The sequence below is a fragment of the Electrophorus electricus genome, chromosome 12, assembly GCF_041902795.1.
Source record: "Electrophorus electricus isolate QZ-2024a chromosome 12, ASM4190279v1, whole genome shotgun sequence".
NCBI classification, from domain to species: Eukaryota; Metazoa; Chordata; class Actinopteri; order Gymnotiformes; family Gymnotidae; genus Electrophorus; species Electrophorus electricus.
In genome coordinates this window covers 7273523-7292904 of record NC_137508.1, presented here as the reverse complement: position 1 = coordinate 7292904, position 19382 = coordinate 7273523, and the positions used below count along the sequence as shown (strand labels likewise).

Sequence of the window (19382 nt, the reverse complement as noted above, 5' to 3'; positions counted from 1 at the left end):
TCTCTCCTCAGTGCGAGTGTGCTGATATATGATATGCAAGGCCTCTATTGATTGCCTGATCTGGTGGCAGGAGGGAGGCGAAATGAACTTGAAATGAACATCATGCCTCAACTCATTGTGTGTATAATACTCTACTTAATCCCACATTTTTCTGTGCTATGGAATTCAATTGATCAATCATGTTCCACTGATAGTACCATTTCAGGGGCATTATTGCCATTCTACCTGCCAGCTTGACCTTTTTTCAATGGCTGAAGCCACAGGATGAACCTGACTTTCACAGAAAAATGGATCCATAGAGGGTTGTGACAGAGAGCTGTATGAGTGTGTGTGAGTGAGAGAGAGAGAAGTAGAATCCAGAGTAGGGATACACACACACACACACACACACACACTAGTAATCCCTCTTGTGACATGTATGGTTTTCATACGTTTTTTCCCTGGCATTATTTGAATCATTCCATTTTTGAGGTCAGGCATTTCTTACAGACTGCTCCCTTGGGGGCCTTTCATATGGCTGTGTGTTGTTGCTGTATAAAACTCAATTGTTCTCTTTGGTACAGAAGAAAATAGAGTCATTAATTACTTTCTATCAGTTGGCCTAAGTGCAAACTGCGATCAATAAGCAAGCGTTTGTCATTCACTGTGGTACAGCATGCTTCCCATACTCAAAAGCCCAAAGCGCGCAGAGCTTGACACGGGGGACACGGCTACAGCCTGCTGTGTGGGGGCTGGGCTGCACTTCACTCCTCTACAATAGTCAGAGGAGATCTGGGCTAGAGCAAGGTTATATCAGCCATTCCTGTTCTTGCATATTCTCAATTCAGCATGCTCTGCTTACCATCACGTTTCAAGTATATAAAAATGCGTATCACTCTGACCACTAAGAAACCACATAGCTTTTGATGAGGAATGCATAGGAAAGAAATTGTGTGGTCCCTAGTGTTTCCTGCTGACTGATGTCTCTTTAGTTGTGCCGCATTGATCACGTTGGGATACTTTTGGGTGTTTGTTTTGACATCCTCTTACATTAGCACTCTGGTGCTATGGGAGCAAGACTCTGTCAGATCAGATAACCAGAGTCCATAAAACACTGCCCTCCTGGGTTTGCTCCTCCAGAGAGGGTAATTCAGATAACACTAGCACAGGAGAGAGCTAGAATTTCATCACACTAGAAAGATCGCAATAGATATCGTCAAAGATGCTGTAAAGGCTGACGTTGTCAGTAAGGAAATCATCTCTAGCCCACCAATTATTTGATATTGTTTTTCTTAGACAGAGTTAGCATATTCAGACCAGCAGCAGAGAATACTAGCTGTGAATATTTTAGTTTTTAGCTTTTGTATGCATTAAGAGTAAATGGGTTGTGTGGTAAGGGGTTGTCTGAGCAGGAGTGACATCCTGTAAACAGAGGGACACTGCTTCTCTCTTTCATCTCCAGCTCTTTGCAGATAAGATCTGAGTGAGAGAGGGGAGAGAGAGAAAGGAAGAGTTTTTGGAAGGCAAATTATGTCGTCCTCCTCTTGGCCTATGCCTGACCGACATGATCATATGCTTGCTTTTGGTTATTGTTTGTTTTGCCCTCTGAGGTGACATGTCATTTGGTTCTTCAGAGCGGAATCACTGAATTCCTTATATGAAAAAATTATGCTAGTAAATTTTGTTTCCTGAAAACCAGTTTGACACTTGGTGTGATGACACACAAGTACACCTTGAACCTCCCCCCCATGGTTAAAGAAATCCATTTTAAGATAGCATACCTAAAAGCTCGCCATGCAAGAGAGTGGGAGCAGAGAAAGAAAGAGTACATGAGCAAGGGGCAAATACACCTTCCATGTCAGCTGTACTTAGTTTAGTTAGAAAAAAAAACTATTTATGAAAGCCATGGAGCAGAAAGTCTGCACAGCAAATAACTGTATTGAAGAGATGAGAATAGGAGAAACAGAAAGAGAAAGATTGCTAGGAGGATATAGAGATAGAAAAGGAGAGGGAAAGAAGAGAGGAACAGAGCCAGAAAGAGTAGAGAGGTACTTCTTCTGCTGCTGCTGGTGGACACAACACTACCGGGGCTGTTAATTTCCTGTTATGTTGCAGCTTGTTTAAAAGCTTTATTAATTCAATTTAGCTCTGCTGGGCAGGGTGCAAGCTGACAGTGAGCTGAAAACCACCAGCTCTGGCTTTAACTCTCGCTTGCTCTATCTCCAATCCTCTCCTTCTCTCTCATTGTCAGAGGGGGTTTCTCCTCTCACCCATATCACACATCCTGTACTATACTCACACCAAGTCTGTCATTTAGCACACCGGCCTCGTGTGATGCAACGTTCTGGAACGCAATTAATGAATGCATCTTCCTCTCTCCCAGTCGCCGTCTCTCTCACTCTCACTCTCTCCCACTCCCTCGTTCTTGCGCCTTTTAAAACCTGAGTAATGCAGCGCACCATTAATTCTCAGCATCAGTGCCCATAATTGACTTTTCTCTGACATGATTCCACTTCAAGCGAGCCACCCTGTCCTTAGACATTTCCATGCTGCGGATTTGCGAGGTGTCGTTTTGTGAACGGCCTGCCAGCAGACGGCAAAGTGAGTCTGCTTGAATGCAGATGTATCAGCAGAGCAGGGCACAGACCTTTTGTGTCCTTTGATAAGGAGTCCCGACACCTTCTTCTCCCACGGTTCCGCTCGGTGGCTCTGCTCAAATCTGGGCTTTCTCTTTCATACAGAGGCCATCATCATGATGAGATCGGTGGGATGTTCTTATTCGATTTATACTGAGGCCAATCCATTTCTTGGTTTGGATGTATTTCATTTCTATTCCTCTTTTTTTGAGTAGAATCCATATTGACACAATAGAATCTTACAAGCCATGAAATGGAAGCACAGGCTAAAGAATCCTTGCTGTAGGCCATACTATTTTAGCATGGGGATTTGAGGTGTACCGGGGCTGTGCTCTCAAAGCCACGCCTGTCAAATGAACAAACAAGATACAAAGGGAAGTGACGAAGCCTTGCGTGCCTTGACCATGATGGCATGGGCCATGTGCATGTAATCTTTTTATCATGATAACGTCAAATAAATAAGCTCCAGTGCCTTTTAAATCACACTGCTTTAATTTTCCTCACACACATGTGCACACACACTTGTCAACTCCCACAGTGGTTTCAACTGCCACATCTGTTTTTTTATGTAATTTATTACAACCATCCTCAAATGTTTAAACTCCCCGAGTAGCTTTGTGTTTTCCTGACTCGATTTATATTGAGGATAAAGACAGTAGGGAGAGTTGGGTCACACCAACCTGCTTATCAGCTATAGCAAGGTCACAATCAAAAGACCACTGGTGAGGGTGGGAGTGACATGTAGGCACATATTCATATACGCCTACATGTTATAACTAACATGCACTTAATTGTCTTATTCTGTATAGAAATATTAATGGTAAAATTAAAAAAACCAAAAAACACACAGGCTTAATTTCCCTCTTTTGCCATTAATGCATTTGGCATGAGAGGCATTCTATTTTCCATAATGAGATACACAAATAAATCTGGCAATGGATTGAGGGGCCTGCGAAGGCAGCAATAAGGTTGAGGCGCATTCTGGGTGTGCTGGCGTAATTGGTATCACTGCTTGCAGACATATAAACCAATCTTCACCCAGATAGGACGGCAGCTCGCTCTCTTCCCCTTTAGGCTATTTCTTTTGTCTTTTCAATAGCTTGTGCATCCCTGATAGAGGAAGGGGGATGTTAATTTGTGAATTAATAGCTTTTCTCTCTAGAATTGCAAATTCTCTTAAATGTCACTATGTTCAACGTGCAGGGAGCTATTGCCACCAAAGAACTAATCGAGAGTGCCCCCCCCCACACCACGGTTAACATCACCCATAGCCAGCGAGTGTAACATGCTACTTTTAATTTGCAATAACACATGAAAATGGCAGATTAATGACTCTTATGACACCTATGTCCCTGAAGCTCCCCTTACGAAGACCTGGTGTACATAACGCGTGTCACACTACATTATCTCCACAACCCTCTTGTAATGGGCCCTTTTTTTCTTAAAGGGCACAGCCAACATCAAATACGGAGGCTTCAGAGAGTAGGGCTCTGGAAGCAAACCACAGTGGCCTGAGGCTCTCTGTAAAGAGCCAGCATTTCTCTACTCACAATAAAACTGGCGAGTCAACTTTTCTGTCAAATCTGGCAGTTTTAGTCTGTGTTTCATTTGGGTTTCTCAATAAGCGCTAGTCTACCTACCCCTCAAATCGGATTAGCATATTTTCAGTTATGTCATCATCTAATGAAGGTGACACATGCATTTGCCAGCCAAATCTGGCTCAGGTAGCCCAAGGCTGCTGTGCTGCTATGAAATTGAAACCAGGCGCTGGTGGAGGAGCTCCTCCCTGATGTCTCTGTGTGAAAAAAGGGCTAACTTTAAATAACCCACAGCTTTTTGGACAATTGGCACAGTATCAAATAACCAGCTATGAGGTCTTCATTGGGGTCACAGCATGTCATATGTAATCAGTGCAAAGGTGCTAAGTATCTACATGTAGAAATTCTTCCAACCTGTAATCCAGTAATGCACAAATAATATATATGTATATGTAATATCAGCTTCACTGCTAACATTTACATTTGTCATAACAGTGGTGCTAGTAGTCATCATTGCAATAAAAATCATAGTAAAGTTGTTAGGTTATAATAATATCAAGATGTTTATAAACATATTTAAGTTTTCCAGGTAAGTGATCTGCAAAACAATTGTCACCTATCCACTCACACTTACATTTAGTAAAATGTAATTAAACTGTTTACCACCACTTGCATTTGAGTGTTCATATGACTTGCTATTTATCTTCTACTCTTCTCTGGTCTTAGAGCCAGGCAGTGGCAACAGTGGGGGAAAAGGTTCACTATAGCTCTAGTAACAACATACCATGCTGTGGCAAATGTTATTTGCTACAGACACTTTCTCTCAAAGTTTATATATGACTCAGTACTCTCCCCAGAAAGATATCATTTCTATCTATCTGTCTCTGTTTCTATCTTTCTCCCCCTCCCATCTACACCCGGGTGTCCACGCACACACACACACCCTCACATGGCCACTTGATCAGAGTCGAGTGGCCCGTGATCGAGCAAGCAAAGAGAAGGTGGGCTAACAGAACTTACAATATCCTATTTTCCTCCCATCCAAGTGGTTGCCACTCCAGAGAACTAAAGAGATGGAAACATAAAAGAAGCAAGTAGGCCTGCTTTGATAAATGCTTTAAGAGATCATTTCCAACCACTTCCCCCTCCCTCCCCTTAACTATGGCTGTCTCTGTCAGCTTGTCTGGCGCAGTGCCACACTGCTGTTTATTCACTAGCATTCTTACGTTGATTGTTTGAAGCGCCGAACAGCCATTAGGCTTCAGGCAGTGTGTGCCCTCTCATTTTTGAAAGGAGAGAAAATGCTGGTCAGAACAGGTCAGCATCCCTATTTTTGTATCTTATGTGGACTATGGCTTCAGGTTGTGGTCATTTTAAGAATCTCTAATGCAAGAAAAGCAAGACAGCCAAAAACTCATAATATCTTAGTACATTAAAAAATTTACTACTCTAACAAAGAACTCAGCCTTCGTTATTTAAGTTGTAATAATGTGCATGATTGAAGCAATCAAAAAAGAAATTTTCAATAAATGAGAAATTAATAACAATTAGTCTAAGCATGACATTGTCTATGCTAAACTAATTCAAGAACTTCACAAACATACCTTTAAACGAATCTGAAAAACTAAAGCATCTGATATTTACAAAGGAACTAAGCTCTGACTACTGCCATGAAGCCCACCAAATGACAATGCTGCATGCAATCATTTTCTAGTTAGTGCTGAGATACAGTATGATTCAAAAACAATGAAGATTTAGCTCCACAAAAAGCAGACTAACAACCAGCTGAATGAAACAGTCCAATCTGCTTTACTATAAAACAAGTCCTCTAAAAACGCTTAAACAAAATGCTTCTTCCAGCATTATTAAACTGCCACCTTCATCTCCCCTCACATGCAGTATTTGAAATTACTAGTTGTTGTAGAATGGCAAAGAAAAGAAGCTTAAGAGAGGTGCAAGCAATAGATTGTAATCCATTCTCTTACCATCATCACGCTTTCTCTTTTCACCATTGGAGCGAGGGATGCCGAGGATACCATTGATAGAGTAGGAGCCCACTGGGTCATTGGAAGCACTTGATACAGGTGGGGAGGCTGTGCTGGGCACTGACAGTGCAGAGAAGAAAGGTGACACTAAGGAACCTTCACTACACTACTGACAGTAATAACAGCTCCTTCACTACACTACTGACAGTAATAACAGCCCTTTCTCTACACTATTGACAGTAGTAAGACACCATACTCTACATTACTGACAGTTGAAAGAGACCATTCTCTACACTACTGACAGTAATAACAGACAATTCTCTACACTACAGACAGTAGTCCCTGTATTGATTTGGCTTAAGTCTTGAAATGAAGTGCCTTTTGTTATGAGCTAGTCATCTGCCTTACCTATAGTGTGTCCTGCTGTGGTGAGTGTAGTTCCCGTCCCATCTGGAGAGGGATGAAAAGGCTGTTGAACTTTGGTCCGTATTATCCTATAAAAGCAGAGAGTGTGGTCAATATACTACCAGATCCAACAGCTACATTGCCCAGCAGAGGTCTTTTGCATACATATACAGATCAACTATGGGATATGACTGCTGAGTTGTTTTGGGGCCTTTCTATAAAGAATATCTGATTCTGTCACAAATAACCAATCCAAAGGCATTAGTGCCAATAATAAAAAAGATGTTTGAGCCCGAGTAGGAGCTACCCTAGAGAGAGCAGATTCAATCAAACAGGATCCAAGCTTTAGAAATATGATAAAGTCTCCCTACCTCAAAGGTGTGATATGAGGGAAAGTCTTCATTGCACTTTGGTCTGAATGATCTTGCAAACAAAGCATGAAATCACATCAATTCACCTCAATGATGGGCTTCACTGCCTCGACCTGGCCTCAACTTTAATAATCTCTCTCTGCCTCTCGCTCTTGCTCTCTCAATCTGTATTTCTCTATATCCCTCTCTCTCTCCTGGTATTTTTAAAAAAAAAGTGAAGATTGCTTGTATACTGAGACTGCTGACTTCCCTGATCAGACCTTTTTTTCTAGCAACAACATTTGGGACTGCCAGTGTGGACGAGGTCCTATTGATTGGGACTTGCAGATAAAAAAGTTGGGAATTAATAGTAGAGGAGAACAGATGCAAATGGATGGCTATAAATTATATGTGACAGGAAAGCAATAGTGTCTCATTGCCTCACAAAAGCCCACTGCAACATTTGATGTCTTTAATCTGGGATATACTTCCGAGAAAAGGAGTTGTCACCCTATGCTGCAAAAACACATTTATATTATTTGACTCCACATTCTTAACATTATAACACACAGTATATATATATATATATATATATATATATATATATATATATATATATATATATATATAATTTGATGCTAAATTATATTTGAAATGTAATTTTGTAGGACATGTAGTTTGAATCAAATACATGCATGTACATGTGTTTATGTGCAGAAAAACTAATATCATTTCCACAGATAAAATAGCAGCTTCTGTGCAATATTTTAGGGTCGAACTCCTGTTATAGGTTTTATTGATGTAACTTGTACAGGTTAACTACATAGTTAGCACTTAAAGAACTTTTCTAATATGATTGTTCAGTTTTTCCCTTTCTGGTGTTTCACCTTGGTGTGCCCTTTGGCAAAATCTACAAGCTTTTCTTGGAAAAACACACATCAATATTTTATTTTAATTTTTAACATCTAACCATAACAATGATTTGACCCTTTGACTTAGACAAGCTATATAAATTCAAGGACTTTATCTGGAATCCATGTTTTTTCTATTGAATAAGCAATCTGGAAGGTAAATTAATGACTTGCCATAGTGTTGAAATTCCCTGTAGAAATACGAACGTATGAATCAATAACATTGAAAGGCACTTAGGATCTTGGTGTTAGCAGTGCTCAGAAGTGAGTGTGTGCTGGTGACTCCTCGCAGCTTGGAGGACACTGCGTCCACCCACCTCTGCGTCCACCCACCTCATGTACAAATCTTTAATAATTCATGCAGAGAAAATGTACTTAAAGCTGGGATGTCTTCTAATGTCAACAGAGCAGAGGTCAACTACCTAACCTCACAAAGTATGAGGGGCATACTGCAACAACACCTGTTTGAAAAGCATGAGGTCTGTAGCCTGACCTTAATATTTCAGCAAATTGAGGGTAATGGGTTAATGTGTCCATGTCGATCCTTAAAACACGGTAAAGTTGAATAAAGAGGCTATCGCTTTAGATTTTTATTTTTTTTGGCCGATATCGTATTCTTGACCAGTGATGCCGCCTGTTCATTTACAACTACACAATTTGAAGCTAGGTTCATAGTACAGAGGCATTACGAAATAAACAGAAAAACATTCATCTGATTAATTATGATTTAAAAATAAAATTATTTTTATTTATTTACTAAGTCCATACATAAACAAAGGTCCACACGGTGTTCTTTCAAAGCACTCATTTTAACATGATTTCACGAAAGTTTATTGGTTCCGCTTTTTTTTTTTGTCATTATACGCGGATTTGGAGTTTACCACATACATGTGTTGAGTCCTGTTCAAATTGCCCTTTTTAAGCAGTCACGGTGCATGAAATGAATTTTTTAGCTTCTCTTTCTCCCACTTTTTTTTTTTCCGAGGAAATGTCTATAACATGGGACGGCCCATGATCTCTTTTCAGCTCATTAAAATGTAATGCTGCTGGCCAACTCTATGGAACAGTGCTTCCTAACCAAAGTTCATTACTCTCGCTCGCAGGTAAGCCTTTTTCACCTTGTTCTACCACCTTCCTTTTTTTCTGTCTCACTTTTCCGAACCTTTCGTGTTTAAAGAGAAAATTAAAGCAATACCCGAAGAGCTGTTAATATTGTTTGTTTTACATGGGAAGTGTTAGGCTAATATTAATAACGCCTGCATTGCCGACCGTAAGGATTATCCTGCAAAGGTCCGCACCTTTGGATTATAAAGTTTCCGCAAAATGAAATAAATTGAAATTGAAAAGACTATCAACCCCCCCCCCCCCGCATTCTCCTAATATTCAGACCAATAATAATAATAATAATAATAATAATAATAATAATAATAATAATAATAATAATAATAATAATAATATCAGCTAATATCACATAATGCAATAATACATTAAGACAAAACAAGATTTAATTTACTTAAATCTGTAGACCACATTTTCCCCCAGGGTTTATGCGTTTACTCACACTCTGAAGCCTTATTTCACAAAACAATGTAAAACAATTCCAGTCAAATATTTAGCATACACAAACTGAACTTTCATTTGGTCGCCACGTACTAGCCTACGCTTGATTTCCGAACTACTGAATTGAACAGACCAGGCTGTGCCCGTAATACAGTACAGAGCAGTATTGAACGACTTTGTCGCGTGTTTCCCGGTGCCATTGGCTCTGGTTACAGAGTATTGATTAGTTTTAATCGAGACAGATGTGATTTTCGCGGTCTCGACCATAGATCTGTTGTTCACTGCGGACAGGTTTGGGATTGAATTGCACGTTTGAGACCACCCTGAGAGGAACTTAAAATGGCTTAAACTTTATATATAGAAATATTCCTTTTATAACGTCATGCCTACAACCACATTTTCTGTGTTATCTGCAAAATATTACATGCCATGTACTATTTATACATGTTCCATGTAACATTTTTAAGATTTCCATCTTCCACTTAACGATATACTACAAAAAGTCGTTGGGCAATCGATTACCGAAAACTGACAATGGAAACAGCGTTATTATGATATTATTTTACCTATTGCCTTGTCTAATATGTCAAGGGAAATATCGACAATGCTTTCATGTGATTGTTATTTTTAGATAAGTGTCATAATGAATCTGGGTGGTGTTTTTTTTTTTTTTTTTTTAATCTCTGTTTACCTGTTGATAGATGATACGCTTGGAACTGTATCGTTGTCACATACGCCTTCGGCGAGAAGTCGATCTCTGATTTCCCAGGCAAACATGGTGGGATTCTGCCTCTTATATTCAGCGATTTTATCCACAACTTTTGGAGTCGCCACTTTTGGTTTGGACCCCCCAATAACTCCAGGTTTAATACTGCCAGTTTCGTAGTATCTGTGAGACAAGGATGATAATTCATTGAATTTACTTTTCCCCAATACATTGCCACTTCACAAACGAAGCTTTATTGTTCTTGCCCAGTTTTATTAATAGTTCTATATTTTTTATTCATTTTTCTTCAGTTTAATTGTTCACATTATACCAATATCTTACCGAGGTTTCCGTGACCTTTTTTGTACCCACCGATAGGCTTAATAATACAACATGAATATCATTAGAATTAGAGGTGTATTGCCAACCAAGATGACCAACACTAGAGAAGAGCACATGTGCATGTATTTATAGTAATATTTGCATAGTAATATATTACTTTTTAAAGCGCATTATCCTTTTAAATGGTATAATGTTGTCTCCATTCGAAATCTTTTTCTAATACATCTAAAAAGGTTACACTACGTAATCGTATTTCATAAACAACTGTAATTTCCCATGCACCCACGATTAACACATGCCACCAACATATACGCTAACTCATCTTTCTATCGAACATTCCTAGTATATAAAACAAAATACCTTAGCAAATCCTTTTGATAGCTGAAAAATATGTCAGAAAATTTAAGATACATCTATAAGACGTTCCAGATAAACAGTTTGTTCTCTTTCCTGAGAACAATAACTCATTATGAAAAAAAACTAAATCTTATCACCAACGGGGAGCAACTTAGGACAAAACGTTTCCTACAAAGTAATAACCGATAAATGTGAGGCTAATGTTCGATTAGGCGTTAGCCTTCTTCAAATTTTTGCCGACCAGATATGGTTTTGAGGATATAAATGGGTAAATGGCTGCATAGCTATCTGTGCTTGATTTATATGGGGCGACTTGTTTTTCGCCTACCTGCCGAGAATTTTGCTGACACAGCCATGGCTGACCCGTAGTTGTCTTGAGATGTCACAGGGTCTGACCCCTTGATGCGCCAGCTCCACGATTCTTTGCCTAACCACGTCAGGTAGGGGTCTGCCATTCACAAACACCCCGCCTAGCTGGTTTACACCCCCATGCCCTATATGGGATACAACAGCACAGACACGAAAGCGTAACATTACATACATATAGAAGACACGCTGCATTGTAGCTTAAACCTGGCCATTATATATGCAGTCTCGCTTTACTGTTTTTATATGTTTGAGTTCTCTCTCTCTCTCTCTCTCTCTCTCTCTCTCTCTCTCTCTCTCTCTCTCTATCTATCTATCTATCTATCTATCTATCTATCTATCTATCTATCTATCTATCTATCTATCTATCTATCTATCTATCTATCTCGCTTTCTCTTACACTCACAAACACAAGCGCACACACATGCACACGCACACATACACACATATTAGAACCTATGAACTAACCGTAGGGCATAGGCCTGCTTTAAAAATGCAATCACTTAAACACCAAAACACGGAATCAACATACGGCAAGTTTCAACATACAAATGACAAAGTCGGTGCATAAACGTGTTTAATCATTGGACCTTTTTGTAGTAAGAGTAGAGTGATGTTAATTGTCAGACTTAACCAGACCTACTTCTACACATAAAACGCAAATGATTAATATGATCGATCACGCAATTAAAAATACACATTTATATAATACTATTATTATTAATATTATTATTAATAATATTATTATTATTATTATTATTTTGTTTTTGATGATGATGATGATGATGATGATGATGATGATGATGATGATGATATTAGTGTTAGTATTAGTATTAGTATGTAGCCTAGTTGTTTTGGTGGCACTGCTGTATTAGTGGATTAGTCTAGGATCCATAACTACTAAAAAGGATCCATAACCACTGGATTGTTGTACTTTTCTTAAGGACGGGAAAACTGATAAAGTCATTTGCTACTCTAACACAGTAGCGAGTTAGGTAGTATTTTTCCCTACTATTCGATTGCAGCCAAACACATGTCGCACAGATTATGTTTCAAGCTGTTTAATTTTCCTTGCACAATTATTGTAAATAATTAAAAAGAGCTTTGATAACTCATATTACAACGAAGACAAGGCAACTGCAAAATGATTAAGAATTAATTATTTAAATTGGACTCTGGTAGACAATCATCTTGTTACAAACTAAATAATCGATAAATATTTTTAATATTGCATTATTTGTGTTATATCTATTTTTAATGAAAATCGCAAAACTTGGCACATGATGTCTTCCTTTTGACAGTTTTAGTTCCAAAGTTCTTGCAATTTCCATACCCTGTTATGGGTTTTGCTTGTATATAAAATTATATAAATAGTCTAAGTGTAATTTAAGCAAAGATCACAACAGCGATCTTACATTTCACATTTTCAGTCAGTGAGTTGTTGAGCTGCATTTTTTTTTTTGTTTAAAATGTAAGAAAAACGCATTCGAATATTTGGCTTATAGTAACTAGCGCAACTAAATGATCAGCAATTTAAACAGTAAGTGTTCTTGAGCGTAATTAGCACATGCTATTTTATTGTACTGGATTTCATCGACTTTTTGTACAACTGTATCTACTGATACTCAATAAAGGGTAACAAGTACGCATACAGCAAATCATCTCAAGAACCGTTTTGTCGCTGCATTGTAGGCCATGTATTTATTATTATTACTACTCCAATCCTTCCTAAATTATGAAAAGTCTCATTAATAAATTCTGGAAATCCATATCGAAATCGTGATATATAAGAAGCCGTATAAAGTTGTTGCCTATATAAGTTTGTCCGTGCATTACACAATGCATAACGATATTCTCTTTTCCTTTCATTTTCTTAAAAAAAGATTTACAAAGAAAAACTAATCTTTTACTCACGGTGCATCGCCGTGAAGGGGTCTGCCTTGCAGTGAATATCCATGGGATAGCAAAGGAAGGAAAGATAATCGACTGAGGTCGCCGTTTCGCCTTGATTATGCAGGTTTAAATGCGAGTTATAAAATTGCTGTCCGTTAATAGTCGAGCGCGTCCGAGGCCAGTGGCTCGCAGAAGTTCTTCACCACGCGACGAAGTTTATCTCTGGTCGTTCAGTCCGTTTAGTGACAATGCAAAGCTGGATTGCAGATCATGTCCGATACTCAAAAATCTTTTACGCGGCAATATTTGCGTAACTGCTCGGTCAGTGGATGTTTGTTTGCCACATATTTAGAGGAACGCAGATGCTGGCGTTTGCGTCTCCTCAAATGTCCACACTTGAAACTGCAGTGTAAAATTCCTCGATATCGGGAAGCGTTTCTGGTTAGTCTGGGGTATAGTCACATACGTGCGGGGATGACATGGAAAAACATGGATACGGCGAGTGTCTCTAGCGGTCCCCCTCTCTTCAAGAATGGGATGTGCCTGTTAGAAGCTTTGGGCTGAGAATGAAAGCCCTCTTCGCAGTGTGTCTGTTTCTAAAAGCTGCAATCCACCGCCCCCTCCTCCTCAGATCCCCCTCGCATAGAGATGGATGACTTGTCAGACAAAGGCAATAGATTCCAACACTTTGTGATTCGCCAACGCAAAAAGCTGGAGCCCAAATGAGGAGGTCTCTTCATCTGACACTTCGGGAAGGGAGGGATGCAAACAGGGAAATGAGAAGAGTTTAGGTTAAGAAATCGAGGAAATTACAAGACAGGGGAAGCAAAACAACAATAGCAGCTAGCATTTTTTTTGTTTTAATTTCAGTTCAGCATGCAGTTAAAATAATTTTTAATCTCGTATGGCCTTTGTGCATTGGTTAGAGTAAGCTACAATAAATTCTTCCTTATGCATTTTCGAACTGTAGTTTCGGTTTAGGTAATTACTGTCATATAAAACAGGCCCATATTTTCATATCCTCGATATTTTGTGTATATTTTCCACAGTCTTGCTAATTGTTTAAAAAGTTAGTCCAAGATATTCCCACATTTACTTTCATTGGTACCAAGTCACAAACTGCTCCATCCCGTCTGCTCCATCGTTAAGATATCTCAGGGAGTTAAAAAAAACTCTCCAAAGTCGTTTTTACACATTTTGTAACCAGAACTCAGCTTATATAAAGTAAACTACTCACTATTTCAACTTTATACAGAGAACTGTACTTTATTATAGATGCGGTTTTAATGCTGTTTTGTTCAATTTGTTTTTTATTCTTATTTTGTTGTTTGTCCTGTCTGTAACTGTAATGTATCTTGAACATGCCATTTAGTGTGTTTAGCGTGCTGTATTGTAGGTAGTTCTGCAGATGGCGCTGCATAGTATGCTTTATTTGAGATTGAGACAGGGCTCTTGTTGGAGTGATGTGTAGTCGCACATAACTAGCATAATTGTAGCTGGCAAGTGTGTCAAACTACTCGAAAATACTTTTTTTTGTTTGTTTGTTTGTTTTTGTTTTGTAGGACTATACCAATTTACATGTCTGTTTAAAATTATAGGGAAACATGTTTATTAAACTACACTATCAACAGAGCATTCAGTGAATGATTCAGTCATTGCTAACACAATACTGTAAAACACCCGTACATTTTATCATACCCTGGTTAACATATGAAAATGACTATTTATTGCGATGTCCAATTAGTATCATAGCTGTCTTATCATTTCGTTCATTCTGTGATGTGTAGGATTACATATGTGATGTGAGGGCAATAACAATAATTGCTCTTATCTTCAGAAGTTATCCATACATTTTTACCGGATCCTGTTAGTTTTTTTTTTTTTTTAAATGTAATAAATAAGTGGCGTGAAATAAATTACTTTGTCACTGTAGTATTCTGTACCTTTAATGTTGTGCACTCTTCTTCTACATATTTAGCCTGCTCACAGCAACTGAGCAATAAAATATGTAGCGAGGTTATTAGGGTTGAGAGGTGTTTATATTTAATCATGTAAAAAGAGGTCATAAAGTTTTGTATTCGTTTTTCCATTGTTAATAATGTCGTTTAAATATACTCTCATAAGCCCTAACGCGTCCGTTTTGTTTCAGCAGATGCTGTTTCTCTCACGCCATATCTTTTATTGTTTCTGCTGTTGTTGTTCGTGCTGTTTTTCGTATTCTTCTAATAATATTCTTCATGTTCTAATAATATCTACTATTAGTAGTAGCACTAGTAGGAGAAATAGGATAATGATATTTAACATTTAACTAAAATGTAGGAAAATAGCCTACAAATTGTTCATGTAAGAGCGCAAAAGTCCAATAACTATGAAAGGGTATGCAACGACCAAAATATGGATACCAAATAAGATGCCTAATTTCAGTCTAAAAACTATATAGCTGTATTGATAAAAGGGCACTTTCATTTAACCACTATGTGCTTTGTGGTCGATGTAGATTCGGCTAAAAGAACAGGAGGCCATGTTGTGTTGTGCCTTGCGGCCAAATTTGGGGACGATTCTTCTTTTTGTTAGTGTTTTTGGAGGGAGCTTCTGGTACAATATGTAACACCATGGGCTGTAATTTCACACTCCACTACACATTTCCCCTAAAGCTGTTTTTATTTCCCCGCAAGACCCCTGCTTTTCGCCTCCACTCCCCTTTAGTGTATTAGTTACTTCCCGTGTTAAATGGAAGGAAAACTAATTGCAACTGATCATGGTACTCGTTGTATAGTAAAGATATTGTGACTTTTACCCAATCAGAAATATGGCACTGATGTGGCTCTGATGTGGCCCGATTATGCATTCATATATATATATATATATATATATATATATATATATATATATATATATATATATATATATATATATATATATATATATATATATATATATATATATATATATATATAGATGGAGAGAGAATGAGAGAAAGTGAGAGAGGTCTAGTGTCTGAGGTAAAGCTCTTGATCTCTTTCCCCGTCTTTAGTATGCCACACAAGTTTGTCAGTAGCTGAGTCAACCATGTGAGCAGTAATGAACTTCCAATGAGGAAGCGGGAAATCCGTTTCCTGCCATGTTTGAAAACCTATGGTGTTTCTTCCCATTCACATTAATATTATTATGTCTACGTCACCAATCGATATTTCACTCCACCAGAACTGTTCATGTTAGTCTGAGTCATCCCTGCGTATAAATTGCGTTGTACCTTACAAGTGGAAAACTATCAAATAAATATATAAAGCCTATTTACATGTTTTTTTTTTAAATGATTAAATGTATTTATTATGAATTACAACATTTTGAACTTTAGTACTTAGTAATATTTGGAAAAACAATTACAGTAATGCTCAATATGCTGGTTAAATTTTTGATACTGAAAAATTAGCACTCATTCAATAGCATGCTTTTTATTATATATATATATATATATATATATATATATATATATATATATATATATATATATATATATATATATATATATATATATATAAAATAACTGAGTTGTGCCTGAGAGGCACTGCTTCACTGTCCCAAAATCTCAGATGTAAGGTATCGAAATAGTTTGCTGTTTCCTGACAAACAGCAGGACGGCATCCCCAGCGCCATGATATCAGCTGCGTCCTTAGATTGCCTATTCATGTCGTCTATAGGGTGAACAGATGGACCATCAATTTAATTCTATCCTCGACACCATCAGAGATTGATTTTGTACTTGGTTTTAATTTTGCCATAATTAATTAGATCATTACAACTGTTTTTCATTGATCTTCCCATTTACACCCAAAATGGAAAGGTGAATTAGCATGTGATCTATGTTTTCAATTAACTGACTGGTATAAAACAATATTAATTACCATACTTGAATGATATTACTAATACTATCATAAAAATACAACAACAACAACAACAACAACAACAATAAATCACAATAATAATAATAATAATAATAATAATAATCATTATCATCATCATCATCATCATCATCTGTAACTAAAATCTGAAATGCAGAGAAAATACATGAGTTACAAAGAGCATTTAGGAGTACGCGTAATGTCAGCACTCAGGCCCGGGTTAGGGCATCAATGCTATGTTAAACTATTTGCCAAGCCTGCTAGATGGATTTAGAGTACCATGGAATTACAGTGGGTTCTTGCAAGGCAAATACCAAGTACTTTAAAACTACCGTATGAAAAGACTCAGTGACAGCCTTAAAAAGGTGGGTCTAGTGCCTCCCATCCAGCGCTTGAAAAGTAACCCTACTGTATGCGCTTACCTTAGCTGAAGGCGCCTCACCTCTACAGCCAGCAAATAAACACTGACACTGTTTGGCGGAGGGCGATTGGAGGAAAGAAGAAAAAGAAACCGGCGCTTACCTGATCGACCAGGGCTGTGAGCCATGGCTTTTCCCTGTCTAATGGTCCGTCTCGTTGATGCAGCCCACTAGATCTGTCCGGCCTCCTGCGTTCCGTCCTCGGCTGGGTGTCCTGCCTCTCCCCGCCGGTTGTCAGAAAATTTGACCGATCATCCAAAACTAAACGGTTTAGACGACAACAAAAAAGAGAGCAACCCCTGCTCCAGTGAACTAGGGATTGATAAAGGAGCGAAATAGCAATCAAAGCAAATAAAGCGTTGCAGGTGTTATATAAAAAGAAAGAATAAAAGTTGTCTGCTGGAGGTAAAAGAGGAGACTAAGTATGGAGATATGCTAAGATCTGCTCGCAGAGCTTTTGCTTTTGTAGGAGACTGAAAGGTAGGACTAATAGCAATGAATATTCATGATTATTTCAATCCGTATTACTTGTTTTTATATTATATATTTTATATCAACCTATACGCTTGTATTTTCACGTGAATAAGTTTTGTGAAGTTTGAGGAAAAAAGTTCATAGAAAGGTTGCAAGAATTGTCGTGATAACGGAACAATGTTTCTCATTGGCTGAAGTTAGAGATGAACCTGCACGTAGTAGGAGGGTCTACTTAAATAATCTACATAACTTGGTATTTGAATCAATGGTAATAAAATGGATTGTCTCAGAAACTTCACGTTGTTCTAAAATTGTTTTGAAATTTAATACAATGGTCACTAGTTTAGATTTGGCATCCGCCCAGTTGTTTTGCTCAGTTGAACAGCTTCAGATGTTTGCTCCTCTTCATGGTCTTGCAAGCTTTTAACTGTCCAGGCCCACTTTTCGGAAGGGTGTGTGTGTGTGTGTGTGTGTGTGTGTGTGTGTGATATATATATATATATATATATATATATATATATATATATATATATATATATATATATATATATATATATATATATATATAGATAGATAGATAGATAGATAGATAGATAGATAGATAGATAGATAGATAGATAGATAGATAGATACAATTTCTTATGAATTTGGTATCATCACGCTAGACTGTTTTTTGCAACTTTAGCTTTACATTAGAAGATTATTATTCTTTACAGTTAAAGCTTGTCCGGTCAGAATTGAACTCATTTGAGAGATATAAATTAGGCTCCTATAGTGATATAAAGACGGTACCAATATGATTGGTAAGATAAGCTTACAAGTTTATTAAGGTCATTCAGGTGACTTTATTAACTTTTAGGGATGGTATTAACTGGTAAAAAGCGACCCGCATTAAATAGGATTTTGTTCACATGAACCACAAACACGGTTATACGCTTTACCCACACACCCACCCACGCACACTGCACTTCATTTTAGAATAAAAGTTTAAATAATTTTTGGTAATTTTACTCTATTGCGGTATTTATTTTATTTTATTTTTACCGTATTTTATACTTATTTAAATAATCTTAATCCTTTTCATTAATTGTTTAAAGATTACAAAACACATTCTTCTTCTTCTTCTTCTTCTTCTTCTTCTTCTTCTTATTATTATTATTATTATTATTATTAATCATAATAATAATAATAATAATAATAATAATAATAATAATCAGCATCATAATAACGTTATTATTATTATTATTATTATTATTATAGTTGTTGTTATTATTATTTGCACTTCTTCTGATTCAATAAATCCTATTGATAGTTAAATTTGAGTGAATCAGCTAATGATTTGAAAATAAACTTTGTTGGCCAGAAGGGGCACTGCAATTCACGACTGAAGACAAATGGCCATTTCAGTTCCAGTGGAACTTGGAAATGGCTGTACTGACCATGATTGGTAGCGGTAGCTGATTATATATAGTCGTGGTTGATTAGTAGCCGAAAAGCATTGTAAACCAACGATTATACTACTACAGACGGCTTCCTGTACAAACAAACAAATAAATAGA

The 19382-nt window shown here is 37.5% G+C and overlaps 1 protein-coding gene across 6 annotated transcripts in view; it reads right to left on the bottom strand.

Annotated features, from left to right (window-relative positions):
- pax2a (paired box 2a) overlaps positions 1 to 17755 on the bottom strand; it is a 33770-nt gene extending 16015 nt beyond the window's left edge. For 4 of the 6 annotated variants that reach the window (XM_027015796.3, XM_081724094.1, XM_081724095.1 and 1 more), the window contains exons 1-7: positions 17453 to 17755; positions 13050 to 13774; positions 11098 to 11263; positions 10056 to 10253; positions 6547 to 6632; positions 6139 to 6258; positions 5174 to 5218 (exon numbers count right to left, since the gene is read on the bottom strand). In XM_027015796.3, coding sequence (XP_026871597.1) covers positions 5174 to 5218; positions 6139 to 6258; positions 6547 to 6632; positions 10056 to 10253; positions 11098 to 11263; positions 13050 to 13092 — 658 coding nt within the window. In that variant the 5' untranslated portion in view covers positions 13093 to 13774; positions 17453 to 17755. The remainder of the gene's footprint in view (positions 1 to 5173; positions 5219 to 6138; positions 6259 to 6546; positions 6633 to 10055; positions 10254 to 11097; positions 11264 to 13049; positions 13775 to 17452) is intronic. The other 2 variants (XM_027015797.3, XM_027015799.3) reach the window with 1 other exon arrangement.
- Positions 17756 to 19382: the final 1627 nt, after the last annotated feature.